This window comes from Vidua chalybeata, chromosome 27 (genome assembly GCF_026979565.1).
Source record: "Vidua chalybeata isolate OUT-0048 chromosome 27, bVidCha1 merged haplotype, whole genome shotgun sequence".
Lineage (NCBI taxonomy): Eukaryota > Metazoa > Chordata > Aves > Passeriformes > Viduidae > Vidua > Vidua chalybeata.
The window spans coordinates 4,430,777-4,444,158 of NC_071556.1; the positions used below are offsets into that span (position 1 = coordinate 4,430,777).

The 13,382-nt window shown below is 58.3% G+C and overlaps 1 protein-coding gene across 1 annotated transcript; it reads left to right on the plus strand.

Annotated features, from left to right (window-relative positions):
* The first annotated feature begins 22 nt into the window (after positions 1-22).
* On the plus strand, positions 23-9,832 carry MAP2K2 (mitogen-activated protein kinase kinase 2). Its single transcript, XM_053966098.1, has 11 exons — positions 23-152; positions 1,247-1,457; positions 2,721-2,867; positions 3,399-3,476; positions 3,850-3,901; positions 3,989-4,113; positions 6,096-6,309; positions 7,057-7,121; positions 7,802-7,863; positions 8,425-8,470; positions 9,153-9,832. The coding sequence occupies exons 1-11, from the start codon at positions 67-69 to the stop codon at positions 9,261-9,263; spliced, it is 1,197 nt and encodes a 398-aa protein (XP_053822073.1). The 5' UTR covers positions 23-66; the 3' UTR covers positions 9,264-9,832.
* Positions 9,833-13,382: the final 3,550 nt, after the last annotated feature.

The following is a 13,382-nucleotide window of genomic DNA, read 5'->3' on the forward strand; positions in this document are numbered from 1 at the left end:
CCGCCCCCGCGCGCCCCCGCGCCCGGCCGCGCCCCCCCGGCCCCGCAGGCGCGGCCCGGCCCGGCCATGCCGGCCAAGAGGAAGCCGGTGCTGCCCGCCCTCAACATCGCCCCCAGCGCCGCCGAGGGGCCCAGCCCCGACGGCTCCGCAGAGTGAGTCAGGCCCGGCCGGGACCGCCCCGGCAGCGGGGCTGGGCCTGGGGGGGACGCGGGGCCTGGGCGGGGGGACACCGGGCCTCGGGGGCACCGGGCCTGGGCAGACCGGGGAGGCCGGGACAGAGCGGGCACCGGGCCTGGGGGGCTCGGGGCACGGCGGGCACGGGGCGTGGGGAAGGCCAGGGAAGGCCTGGAGGAGCCGGGACAGGTTTGGGGAGGACCTGGGACGGGCTCGGGGGGACCAGGGAAGGCCCGGGGGAACTGGGACAGGCCTGGGGGGGCTGGATGGGCCCGGTCTGGGGCGTGTGGGGCAGGTTAGGGTCAGGGAGGCAGAGCCGGGGGAGCGGGTTGAGGGTTGGAAGGGATGGGCCGGGGCAGGTGGGGATGGGACGGGCAGGGGGAGGCTGCTCCGGCCCCCCCCTCGGTTTGCAGGGGGCAGCTGAGGCCTGGGGGGTGCCAGGAACTGGAGGGAAACAGGTCTGGAGACGCAGGTTGGAGCTGGGATGGGGAGCCGGGGTCTGGGGGGGACTTGGGGCAGCAGTGGGGGCTCGGCAGATGGGATATGTGGGGTGAGAGGTGGTGGAGGTGGGGTGAGACCCTCCCGACACGTCCCAGTGTGGGTGAGGAGGGACAAGGGGGTGGCAGCAACTGGGACAGAGCAGCTGGAGCTGGCACAGGCGGTGGGGGCTCGGCAGCTGGTGCTGGGGGAGCACAGACCCCCCCCTTTGTGCTCAGCATTTGGGGTGGGGGTGTAACGGAGCTGCTGGACCCCATGGAAAGCCCTTCTCACGTTACACAGCCAAAGCCAAGTTTGGCTCCCCGGGACAGGGAGCAGCATCTGCTGCTGCCTCTTTAAGGGCCGAAGGATTTTTCCCGTTCCTTGGCTCTCCCAAAACACCTGACTGCTCCCCAGCTCCTCTCCAGAGGGGCTGTGTGTGTTGGGCAGGGACTTCTCCAGGTCTCCCTGTCCAGGTGATCCCATTGTTGGGGGCTCAGGCCATGTCAGGGGATGCTTTTCCATCGTTTCCCTACGAACTACACCCTCCTTTCCCTGGCGCTGACCATCTCCCATCTCCTCCTCCCCTCTCCAGGGCTAACCTGGTGGACCTGCAGAAGAAGCTGGAGGAGCTGGAGCTGGATGAGCAGCAGAAGAAACGCCTGGAAGCTTTCCTGACGCAGAAAGCCAAAGTGGGGGAGCTGAAGGACGATGACTTCGAGAGGATCTCCGAGCTGGGCGCTGGCAACGGCGGGGTGGTCACCAAAGTGCAGCACAAACCCTCAGGGCTCGTTATGGCACGGAAGGTAACAAGGGACTGGGAATGCTGGGGAGCACCTGGAGCTCTCCCTGGCTCGGGGAGGGCTGGGTTTGGTTGGATTCTCTCTGAATTTGAACCTTCACCACCTCACCATGGCCAGGAGCAGAGTCCTGGCTGCTCCCAGATGGAGCTGTCTCCTTTGGGAGAGGCTGCACTCCCAGTGACAGATCCCTGCGCGCTGGAAAACAGGAGTTTATTTTTTTCTGATGGATGAAGTGACTGGGATTGGATCTCCTGAGGATTGTAGGTCGTGGCTGAGGAAGTGGCAGTGGGAAGGATGGGTTTAGCATGCACATCCCTCATCCCTCAGCCCCATTTAGCACATCCCAAGGTCATTCCAAGCAGGGACAGAGGTTCCTCTCAGACTTTCCTTCATTGGGAATATCTACAGTGGTGCCACGGAGTAGAAAATCAGGAGCTGCTTCATCTGCCTGCTGGGAGAGGCTGTGCTTGGCAGGAGCAGCACAACCACTGCTCTGCCTCCTCCAGAGTCTCTCCTCCCTCCTGCTGCTGGGATCATGGAATTGTGGCGTGGTTTGGGTTGGAAGGGGCCTTACAGCTCACCCAGTTCCCTGGGCTGGGCCTCCTTTCACCAGCCCAGGGTGTTTCCCTCCCCACGTGCAGCCCCAAAAGCCGCTGCTCGTTCTTGTGCAGAACCTTCACAGGGGCTTTTTCTTTTCTGTGGTTTCCTTGATCTCGGAGCACCTTCTTACAACACCTCCAGAGCTTGTGAAAATGCTCCTGGCTGCTGACTCAGAGGGGCTGAGATCAAACTCCTGACTCGTCTTTCCACCCGTGTCCGGTGCAATCCCGGCGCCTTCCGTGGCTGAGGCAGCACAGAGCTCTGCCTCTGCCTTCAGCATGGAATCCCACCCTGGATGGGCTTGGAGAGACCTTCAATCCCATCCAGTGCCATGGCCAGGGACACCTTCCACTGTCCCAGGATCCATCCAACCTGGCCTTGAGGCACTTCCAGAGGCAGCCACAGCTTCTCTGGGAATTCCATTCCAGGACCTCACCACCCTCCCAGGGTTTATTCCCAATATCCCATCTATCCCTGCCCTTTGGGATCATTCCCTGTGTCCTGGCACTTTATCCTTAATATGGGAAATGGGAGAATGGGAAAAATCCTGCTCCAAAGCAGCGCCTCCCTTGAAGATCTCATTTCTTCCCAGCTCTCGGGGCTGCTTCCCATCAGTTCTTTTCCTTCCCAGGAATCACACCTTGCCTGTTTTCTCCCTCTTGGCAGCTGATCCATTTGGAAATCAAGCCAGCCATCAGGAACCAGATCATCCGGGAGCTGCAGGTGCTGCACGAGTGCAACTCCCCCTACATCGTGGGGTTCTACGGAGCCTTCTACAGCGACGGGGAGATCTCCATCTGCATGGAGCACATGGTGAGGCCCTGCACCCTCCCAAACGCCCTCTCCCTGCCAGCTCAGTGCCTTGGGGCACTGGCAGCTCCTTGCTCTGGCCACTCTGCTCCTGGTGGGAGCCACACATTCCTGCTCAGGCCTCGGAATGAGGGAGACAGCGACTTTTGGGAAGAGGAAGCAGAGGTTTGGGGCTTGGCCAAACGGAAATGTTGCCAGCCCACTGCTCTGCAGAGCCTGCTGAGAGGCCCAGTGAACATATTCTGTTGTTTCTGGTGGAGAACGGTGTTATTTCTTCTCCAAATCAGCACCATCTTGGCATTTCCACTGATGGAAGGGAGCAAAGAACCAACAGCAAGAAGCAGAGCTGTTAAAAAAAAAAAAAAAAAACAGTTTTCAGTGATAAACCTGAGCTCAGATCACCAGATTTTTTTTTTTTTTTTTTTTTTCTGGAAAAGGGGTGTTCTCAATGCTGATCATCCCCCTGCACATCCAGCTGCTCTGTTTTCCTGCTGGCAATTGCTGTGTTGATCATTCCCATGTTCTTGATTTCAGGATGGTGGCTCTTTGGATCAAGTGCTGAAAGAAGCCAAAAGAATTCCTGAGGAAATCCTGGGCAAAGTCAGTATAGCGGTGAGTGATGGGGCTGCTCAGGCCTCCAGGGGGGATTTGCTGGGTAGGGATTTGGAATAATGCCTGGGCTGCCCTGGGAAGCTTTCTGTGTTTCCCAGTCCTGGGCACTGCACTTTCCTGGGCCAAGAGGCCAGAGCAGAGGGGAAATATTCCCAACCCTTTTCCCCACCTCCAGCTCCTCTGGATAATGTTGGCTTCACTTCGAGGAGGTTTGGGAGAAGCTTTTTTGGGTGGTTCACCCAAAATCTGTGATGGAACTGGGGGTAAAGTGCAAACCCTGAGGGACATGGAGAGCACAGGGCAGCTCTCCTTGAGCTGAGGGCAAAGCCCTTCGCTGAGCTCTGCTCTGATCCAGCCTTTGGGTTCCTCCCAGGTTCTGCGGGGCCTGGCCTATCTGCGGGAGAAGCACCAAATCATGCACAGAGGTGAGAGCAGGGCCCTGAAAATCCCAGCCTGCAGTGCCAGGTGTCACCCAGAGCCACCTTCACACTCCCCTCTCTCGCTGTTCCCAGATGTGAAACCCTCCAACATCCTGGTGAATTCCCGAGGGGAGATTAAGCTCTGTGATTTCGGGGTCAGCGGGCAGCTCATTGACTCCATGGCCAACTCCTTTGTGGGAACTCGGTCCTACATGTCTGTAAGTTCCTTCCAGCTGGGCTTTTTGGGTAATTTGGGTTCATCTCAGCTGTTTCCATCCCCATCCTGTTCACAGGGACACCTCCCACTGTCCCAGGTTGCTCCAAGCCTTGTCCAACCTGCCCTTGGACACTTCCAGGGATCCAGGGGCAGCCACAGCTTCTCTGGGAACCTGTGCCAGGGCCTCCCCACCCTCCCAGGGAAGGATCCTGAGGTCTGAGCTGCTCCTGTATTTTGGGAATGGTTATTCAAGTGCAGTTATAGTTAGACAGGGGCTATTTAAAAATCCTGTCCCCTCTGCTCCCAGGCCCTGGCTCCAAGCTGCCTCAGAGCTGCCAGTGGGGATGACTTGCATGGATTGATTTATTTCTAATTTTTTCTTTTAATGGCCATAACCTCGAGGGGATTTTCTGCCCCTCTGATTCCTCTTGGGTGTTAACAGCAGAGAGCAGGAAAAGACATTTTTATGGATAAGTTGAGTTCCTTAGATTTTAGCACACAGGGAAATACATTCCTGCTGGCTGTTCCAGACTCCCAAACACAAGTAGCTGGGAGTGCTGCTGAGTTGGGAGTGTGGATGAGAAGCTTTTTGTCTGCACATCATCCTTCTTTTCCATCTCCTTTGTACATGATCCTTCTGGGACTGTCCTTTCCCTGGAGAGCTGCCATGGAGAGGCCTTTGGGATATTCCAGAATGGTTTGGGTTGGAAGGGACCTTAAAGCCCATCCAGTCCCACTCCTGCCATGGGCAGGGACACCTTCCACTGTCCCAGGCTGCTCCAACCTGGACACTTCCAGGGATCCAGGGGCAGCCACAGCTGCTCTGGGCACCCTGTGCCAGGGCCTCCCCACCCTCCCAGGGCAGAATTCCTTCCCAATATCTCCTCTATCCCTGCCTCTGGCAGTGGGAACCCATTCCCTGTGTCCTGTCCCTTGTGCAAAGTCCTTCTCCAGTTCCCTTGGAGCCCAGTCCCTTGGGCATTCCCAGTGCTGTTATCCCCATTCCCATTCCCCTGAGCCCCTCCCTTGTGCTCTCCCCATTATCCCCATTCCCGTTCCCAGTGCCATTATCCCCGTTCCCAGTGCCCCTGATCCCTGGCTGTGCTCTCCCCATTGTCCCTATCCCCATTCCTGTTCCCAGTGCCATCATCCCCATTCCCAGTGCCATTATCCCCATTCCCATTCAGAGTGCCATTATCCCCGTTCCCAGTGCCATCATCCCCGTTCCCAGTGCCATTATCCCCATTCCCAGTGCCATCATCCCCGTTCCCAGTGCCATCATCCCCGTTCCCAGTGCCATTATCCCCATTCCCAGTGCCATCATCCCCATTCCCAGTGCCATCATCCCGTCCCCGTTGCCCCTGAGCCCTCGCTGTGCTCTCCCCGTTATCCCCATCCCCGTTCCCAGTGCCATTTTCCCCATTCCCAGTGCCATTATCCCCGTTCCCAGTGCCATTATCCCTGTTCCCAGTGCCATTTTCCCTGTTCCCAATGCCATCATCCCGTCCCCGTTGCCCCTGAGCCCTTGCTGTGCTCTCCCCGTTATCCCCATCCCCGTTCCCAGTGCCATTATCCCCATTCCCTGTGCCATTATCCCCATTCCCAGTGCCATTATCCCCGTTCCCAGTGCCATTATCCCCGTTCCCAGTGCCATCATCCCGTCCCCGTTGCCCCTGAGCCCTCGCTGTGCTCTCCCTGTTATCCCCATCCCCGTTCCCAGTGCCATTTTCCCCGTTCCCAGTGCCATTATCCCCGTTCCCAGTGCCATTATCCCCGTTCCCAGTGCCATTTTCCCCGTTCCCAGTGCCATTTTCCCCGTTCCCAGTGCCATTATCCCCATTCCCAGTGCCATTATCCCTGTTCCCAGTGCCATTATCCCCGTTCCCAGTGCCATTATCCCCGTTCCCAGTGCCATTATCCCCGTTCCCTGTGCCATCATCCCGTCCCCGTTGCCCCTGAGCCCTCGCTGTGCTCTCCCCACAGCCCGAGCGCCTGCAGGGCACGCACTACTCGGTGCAGTCGGACATCTGGAGCATGGGGCTGTCCCTAGTGGAGCTGTCGATCGGAAGGTACCCAATCCCCCCGCCAGACTCCAAGGAACTGGAAGCAATTTTTGGCCGTCCTGTGGTGGACGGGGCGGAGGGAGAGTCCCCCAGCATCTCGCCGCGGGCCAGGCCCCCAGGACGCCCCGTCAGTGGTAGGGGCTGTGGTGTGCATCGGCAGCAACGCTTCCATGGGGGATGAGCGGGGTTGGGATCTGGCTGGGGCGGCTGGGAGAGCTGCCCTGGAGGAGGCTCTGGTGGGAATGTTCCCAGGGAAGTCACGGACGGAGCCGCGGCGACGCTCCGGCACGGCCCACCCCCCCCGCCGCAGGTTGGTGGAATTGAGGTGGGAGCGTGGGGATGGATTTGGGATCTATTGAAGACTCGATGGGCTCCTTATAGACCCTCGTGTGTCCCACAAAATTCCAGCTGTGGGCACAGCTGGAATGTGGCTCCCGTGGAGAGGATGGTTTGAGGGACATTGTCACAGCCCCTTGTGCTCCTCAAGCTTTGCCTGCACTGCCAGCAGGTTCTCCTCAGGCCTGAGGCAGCTTTTTGGGAAGAGCTTTGCTGGGAGCTCTCACAGAAGCACCAAACAGCACCAGGATTCCAGGGAGGCTCTGCTGGAGCCATTTCCTTGGGAGCAGAAGGCTCTGGAAGTGCTGCCAGCCAGGCAGAGTAAATGGTCTGGTGCTGTCCAAACATAAATAAACCTGGACTGGAGGTCTGGTGAAAGAAATCCAAATTCTGGGAGTGAACTTGGTTTCTCTTTAACCATGGCTCAATTCCCCTGGGAGTTGCCTCAGCCTCTGCCAGCAGAGCTCCCCCCAAAGTCGTGTTTTTCACCCCAAACTGAGCCCTGAGCAGCCTCTCAGCACCGTTTGTGTCGTGTCACCCCCCAGGCCACGGGATGGACACCAGGCCTGCCATGGCCATCTTTGAGCTGCTGGATTACATCGTTAACGAGGTGGGTGTTTGTTTTCCCAGGGCTCTCCTGGGATTCCCAGAGGTTCCACAGGGATGTCCCTGCTCTGCTGAGTCACTCATGGAATCCCAGAATGGTTTGGGTTGGAAGGAACTTAAAGCTCATCCAGTGCCACCCCTGCCATGGCAGGGACACCTCCCACTGTCCCAGGCTGCTCCACCCTGGCCTTGGACACTTCCAGGGATCCAGGGGCAGCCACAGCTGCTCTGGGAAATCCATTCCAGGGCCTCACCATCCTCCCAGGGAGGAATTCCTTCCCAAAATCCCATCTAAACCTTCCCTCCTTCAGCTTAAGGCCATCCCTCGTGTCCTACCCAACTTGCAAGGACAGCTCTCAGAAACAAGTGGAAAGGGCAGATCCCCTTCCCAGGGTGATGGAAAATTCTCATTTTGGGATTGTCTCATCAGCCATAGGCATGGCCAGAGCTGGGATTTGTGAGGTTGGATTTAGGATTGGGATGCTTGGTGATTTCAGTGTGGGGTCCCCCAGGTGCAGAGCGAGCTGGAGCAGCAGGGGAAGGGTTTTCCTGGCTGGAAAAGCAGGGAGGATGAGGAGGATGAGAGTGGCTGTAGAGCACAGCTCCCTGACACTGCAGCTGACACTGATTTTTGGCACAGTAACACAGGAGTGGTGCAGGAACCCCTTTTCCTTCTCTCCACAGCCGCCTCCCAAGCTGCCAAGTGGAGTCTTCACACAAGATTTCCAGGAGTTTGTAAATAAATGGTGAGGATTTCATCTCCTGGCTGAAGGTGGAGGCTTGGACGTGCTCCTTGACAGCTCTGCAGCTCCACCCTCTGTGTTCTGCCTGATCTCTCTCTCTCTCCCTGCCTGATCCCACCTCGTGCTGGGAGCTCCTGCCTTGGGAAGGGTTGGAATAAAAGCAGTTTATTTGTGGGGCTGCTGAGCAGGAGCCCAGCTCCTTCTAAATCTGAGCCTGGCAAGGGGGGTGGTGGAGCAGATCCTGGGGCTGAGTCACCCCGTGGGCACAGGGACACCTGAAGGTGCTGCCAGAGCTCCCAGTAAACCAGAGATTGGATATTAAAAAAAAAAAAAAAAAAAAATCCCAGATTCCTGCCAAGCTTTAGGGCCTTTTCTCCATTTGCAGGGCACAATTTGTCCCCACAGTCTGGAAGAGCTGGATCCTGCAGCTCTCCCTGGGAGCTGAGCTGGCAGGGCTGGGGCCTCTCAGGGGCTTTGGGTGAAGCTGGAGCTTCTCCAGCCTGATCCCCACGTTCCCACAAGGAATCTCACCTTGGCTTCGCTCTCTTGTTCTTCTCATTTCAGCTTAATTAAAAACCCAGCAGAACGAGCAGATCTGAAGATGCTGATGGTGAGTGGGGAGAGGATTTTTCTGCTGCACTGGGATGGCACCAACTCTGCCAGCTCCTGCCCCATCCCTCTTGCTCCAAAGGCTGGGAATTCCCAGGCTGAGCTCAGGATGAGGCAGATGGGGCCGGGCAGAGGGAGTGGCACTGAGGGCTGGATCCCAGCTGTGCTCTCATCCCAGAGATCCAGCAGAGTCCTGGGCAGCAGGGAAAGCAGGGGGGATTCAGGTGAGACCCCACCTGCAGAGCTGCCTCCAGCTCTGGTCCAGCAGCAGGAGGATCTGGAGCTGCTGGAAAGAGTCCAGAGGAGAACCTGGAGCCCCTCTGGAGCCAGGCTGGGAGAGCTGGGGGGGTTCACTGGAGAGAAGAAGGCTCCAGGGAGAGCTCAGAGCCCTTGCAGGGCCTGAAGGGGCTCCAGGAGAGCTGGAGAGGGACTGGGAACAAGGGATGGAGGGACAGGACACAGGGAATGGCTCCCACTGCCAGAGGGCAGGGATGGATGGGATATTGGGCAGGAATTCCTCCCTGTGATAGTGGGAGGGCTGCAAGGAACAAATGTTTCCCCCAAATCCTCTCCAGGATCTGGCACCAGGATCTTCCTCCCTCTCCAGGGCATATTCCCCCAGCACAGGGCTGGCTTTTTGGGATCTGGGCTGTTCCTGACCGTGTTTTCCCCTGTGCTTGCAGAGCCACACGTTCATCAAGCGCTCCGAGGTGGAGGAGGTGGATTTCGCGGGCTGGCTGTGCCGGACACTGCGGCTGAACCAGCCCAGCACTCCCACCCGAGCTGCCATGTGAGCCCGGCCCGGCACTCCTGCCTCTGGCACCGCTTCCTCTCCTCCCTCCACGGCAGAACTGCCCCTCCTTCCTCCCTCCCAGCCCGCCGAGCCCCAGCGCCAAAGCTCCGGCCCCCAAAGCTCCGGCCCCGGGGGCGGCTCCATCCTCCGGGGCTGCCCGGTGGGGTCGGTCCCTTCAGATGTGGGGGTGTTCCAGGCCTCTGCTCCAGCTCTGGAGCTCCTGACACTTGGGATTTGTGGTGCTGCTTATGTTGGTTTTTCTTTATTTTCGGTTTATTTTTGTTTTGGTTCGGGGTTTTTTTGGGTTTTTTTTTTTTTTTTTGGAAATGTGTTCACTCGGGTTAAAAAGGAAGGGGGTGTGAGGTGGGGAGGGGATGAGGGGCAGCTGATGCTTCACCTCATCCCTGGTTTTCTCTCTGGCATGGAGAATCAGTGGGGTGAGGAATGGAGAAGCCCTGCCGGGGGTGGCCCAGAGCAGTGTCACTGTCCTGCCTGGGGACACCGCTGGGCTCTGGGCAGAGCAGAGATCGCTGATTGCCTGCCTGGATTTTAAACGGTTCTTTTGAAGCCTGCCCTTGTCCGAGCTGGATGTTCAAGGGATCCATGGGGCCGAGGAGGGAGGAATGGGGATGGGGATGGCTCCCACTTCTCAGTGTCCAGGTGAGGGGAGAGTGTGGATTTTGGATTTTCCTTCCCTGGAGAGGTGGAGGCAGAGCCCGGCTGTTCCCGGCGGCCGTGCCCGGGGTTGGGGTCCCTCTCCTGATCCCATGGGGGGCACACAGAACCCTCCAGGCTGCATTTTCCCCCTCCAGCTGCCTCCAGCCCATCCCAGGGGTGGCCTCAGCCATGGTGGATGTGGCAGAGCTCCAGGATTCCCTGTCGGAGCCCCCTGGCCAGGGATGAACCCACCCCGAGCCCACATTGTCCCTGGATTCTCCCTCCCATCGAGGACCTTGCAGCCCCCCAGGCCCTGATCCCCTCCCTTCCCACCACGTGGATTTTGGGGTGAATCATTCCCCTCCTCCCCCCACATGGGCTTGGCAACCCCTGACCCCCTCCGTGAGCATTTGGGAAGTTTGGTGGGAATTTTTTTTGGTGTTTTCCTTCTTTTTTTTTTTTTTTTGGCTGTTTTTTCACTCAGTCAGCCTGGCAGCTGCCATCCCCCTGCCTGCCCTGCGTCCCACCATGGCAGCCCCCCCAAAATTAACTACCAGGGCTGGGGAACCCCAAATCCCTCATCCCTTTTCCTTTTTTCCAGCACAGGACAAAGGCACTCCCCTGCCTGGGGCCAACCCACAGGGCAGCCACATCCCCAAAATGGGGGACACCCCAATTTTTTTGGGGGGGAACACCCCAATTTTGGGGGGAACACCCCAGATTTGAGGGATCTGTGCTTGCTGGCTCAGCTCATGCTCAGCCAAGCCACCCTGGAGCCGTGGGGGTGCTCGATGTGATGGATTTTGCCTCTTATTTTCTGTGGGAAGCAGGGAAGGTTCCTCGAGTTTCGGGCTATTTTCCATAAGTTTTGGTGCTGGGTTTTGGAGGAGGAAGAGGAGGAAAAGGAGGAGGAGGAGGAGAGCGTGGATGGAGCAGTTCGGTGGTGCAATTAATTTTTTTTTTTTTTTTTTTTTAAACTCGATATTTTCATCATGGATGGGGAGGGAAGGGAAAATAATAAATAAACGGCACTTTACATTTCCAGGCGGTTTCTCTCCTCGGTTGTGCCCCGGGTGAGTTTAACCCCTTTGGAGCCGGAATTCCGGCCGGGAGCGCTGCCTCCAGGAGGGCTGGGTCGTGCCGGTGGCTCTCCCTGGGATGTGCTGGCCAGCGGCTGCCTCCAGTGGAAGCAGGAGATACCGGAATTAATCCTGGCACGAGGCAGCCCCGGACGGGATGGATGTAGAATCCAAGGACCTAAAACCAGTTGGAAATATTTGGGGGGTGAAAATTATTTAGGGGTGTTCAATATTTGGGGTGAGCAGGAGCTGGGCGAAGCTGAGGAAAAAAAAAAAACAACCAAAAAAAACAACAAATTGGGCCCAAAACAGGAAAATATTTTGGAGTTTTTGTGCTGTGAATGATGCAAGGGCTCAGGGGGTGACACGAGCGTGGTGTCATCCCAAATTCAAGGCTCCTTCTGGGGCATTTTTTGGGGTCCCATGGTGCCATCCCTAATTCCAGGCTCCTTCTGGGGCATTTTTTGGGGATCCCGTGGTGCCATCCCTAATTCCAGGCTCCTTCTGGGACATTTTTTGGGGTCCCATGGTGCCATCCCTAATTCCAGGCTCCTTCTGGGACATTTTTTGGGCTCCCATGGTGCCATCCCAAATTCCAGGCTCCTTCTGGGGCATTTTTTGGGGTCCCATGGTGCCATCCCTAATTCCAGGCTCCTTCTGGGACATTTTTGGGGATCCCGTGGTGCCATCCCTAATTCCAGGCTCCTTCTGGGGCATTTTTTGGGGGTCCCACGGTGCCATCCCTAATTCCAGGCTCCCTCTGGGGCATTTTTGGGGTCCCATGGTGCCATCCCTAATTCCAGGCTCCTTCTGGGGCATTTTTGGGGATCCCGTGGTGCCATCCCTAATTCCAGGCTCCTTCTGGGACATTTTTTGGGGATCCCACGGTGCCATCCCTAATTCCAGGCTCCTTCTGGGACATTTTTTGGGGTCCCATGGTGCCATCCCTAATTCCAGGCTCCTTCTGGGACATTTTTTGGGGATCCCGTGGTGCCATCCCTAATTCCAGGCTCCCTCTGGGACAATTTTTGGGGTCCCGTGGTGCCATCCCTAATTCCAGGCTCCTTTTGGGACATTTTTTGGGGGTCCCATGCCGTGGTCCCTGACTCCAGGCTCCCGTGGTGCTGGTTTTGGCGGTTCCTGGTTTGTTTTTTCCTGATGTTTTGGGGTCCCCCACGGCTTTGGGGTGCCCTGCAGAGCCCGGGATGGACCCACTGCACCCCTGGGAGCTGTGCCAGCTTTCAGTGGTGCCAGCTGGGAATTGGGGGGGGGTCCCGTGGGGTCCCCAGGGTGGGGGTGACCACGGCCCTTGTGCCACAGCGTGATTTTGGGGGTGCCCAGGTTGGAAAAGGGGGATCCCCAACCCCTGTTCAGTTTTTAGGGCACAGTGGGGGGACTTGGGGTTCTCTCCCCACCCAGCCTCACGGGGGGAGGGATTTCCACAGCTGATTTTTGGGGTGGGGGGGGGGTCTCGGTGCCGAGGGGACACTTTGGGGGTTCATATTTGGGGAGGGGGGGGCAGCCCGGGCGTGCCCCAGGCGTGCTGGGGGAAAACGAAAGCAGTCGGGAGCTGGGGCTGCTGGGGCACGGCAGGGACGGGCCCGGGGGTGCAGCCCCAACCTCAAACCCCACCCCAAAACCCTCCTGAACCCTCCCCCCACTCTGTTTGGGGGTTCAGGGACCCCTCAATCCCCACCCCCCGCCACGGTTCCTCGTCCTGCCTCAGTTTCCCCACCTGCTCAATGGGGTTAATGACCCAAAACTCCCCTAAAACCCCCCCGGGGAGGCGGGGGAAGGGCGAGGGGTGGGCGAGGAGCTGAGCCGGGGTTATTTAAGGGGAAAAAAAAAAAAAAGGGGGGGAAAGGGGAAATCCCAAGGAGCCGAGCGTGGAACGGGACCCCGCGAGCAGGAGGGGGGGGGGGGCGCGGTGTGCGGGGTGTTGATCAAAGCTTTGCTTTTGTCGCTTTCCCTTCCTTTAACGAATCCCAAACCCCGATGATCGTTAATTCAAAATCCAGCGAAAATCTCGCTTTTTTTTTTGGTTGGTTGGGGTTTTTTTTTTGGGGTTTTTTTTGGTTTTTTTTTTCCACGCGGGAAGGCGCTGGAATCCCGGGAGCTGTTCCCTGCCGAGCGGGGTGCTGGGGGTGGCGCAGCCCCGCCCGGGTGGGGACAACCGCGGCCGTGTCCCCGTGTCCCCCCCCCCCCCCCCGCCGCCCCCAGGGCGGCCCGGAGCCCGGGCTTGTCCTGTCCTTGCCAGGCTGGCTCGCAGCCACCGTGACCTTGGGCTCCGTGTCCCCTTCCCAGAGTGGGGGGGGGGGGTCCCGAGGGACACGAGTGGCCGGGAAGGGCTGCGGGGACATTGGGGACACTGGAGGGGTGGCACG

Bases quoted from the DNA above. Each gene is read 5' to 3' on its own strand.
- MAP2K2 (XM_053966098.1), top strand. From the start codon at position 67: ATGCCGGCCAAGAGGAAGCCGGTGCTGCCCGCCCTCAACATCGCCCCC. The intron at 153-1,246 runs GTGAGTCAGGCC...TCCCCTCTCCAG, and splicing joins AGCCCCGACGGCTCCGCAGA to GGCTAACCTGGTGGACCTGC. The intron at 7,122-7,801 runs GTGGGTGTTTGT...TTCTCTCCACAG, and splicing joins TGGATTACATCGTTAACGAG to CCGCCTCCCAAGCTGCCAAG.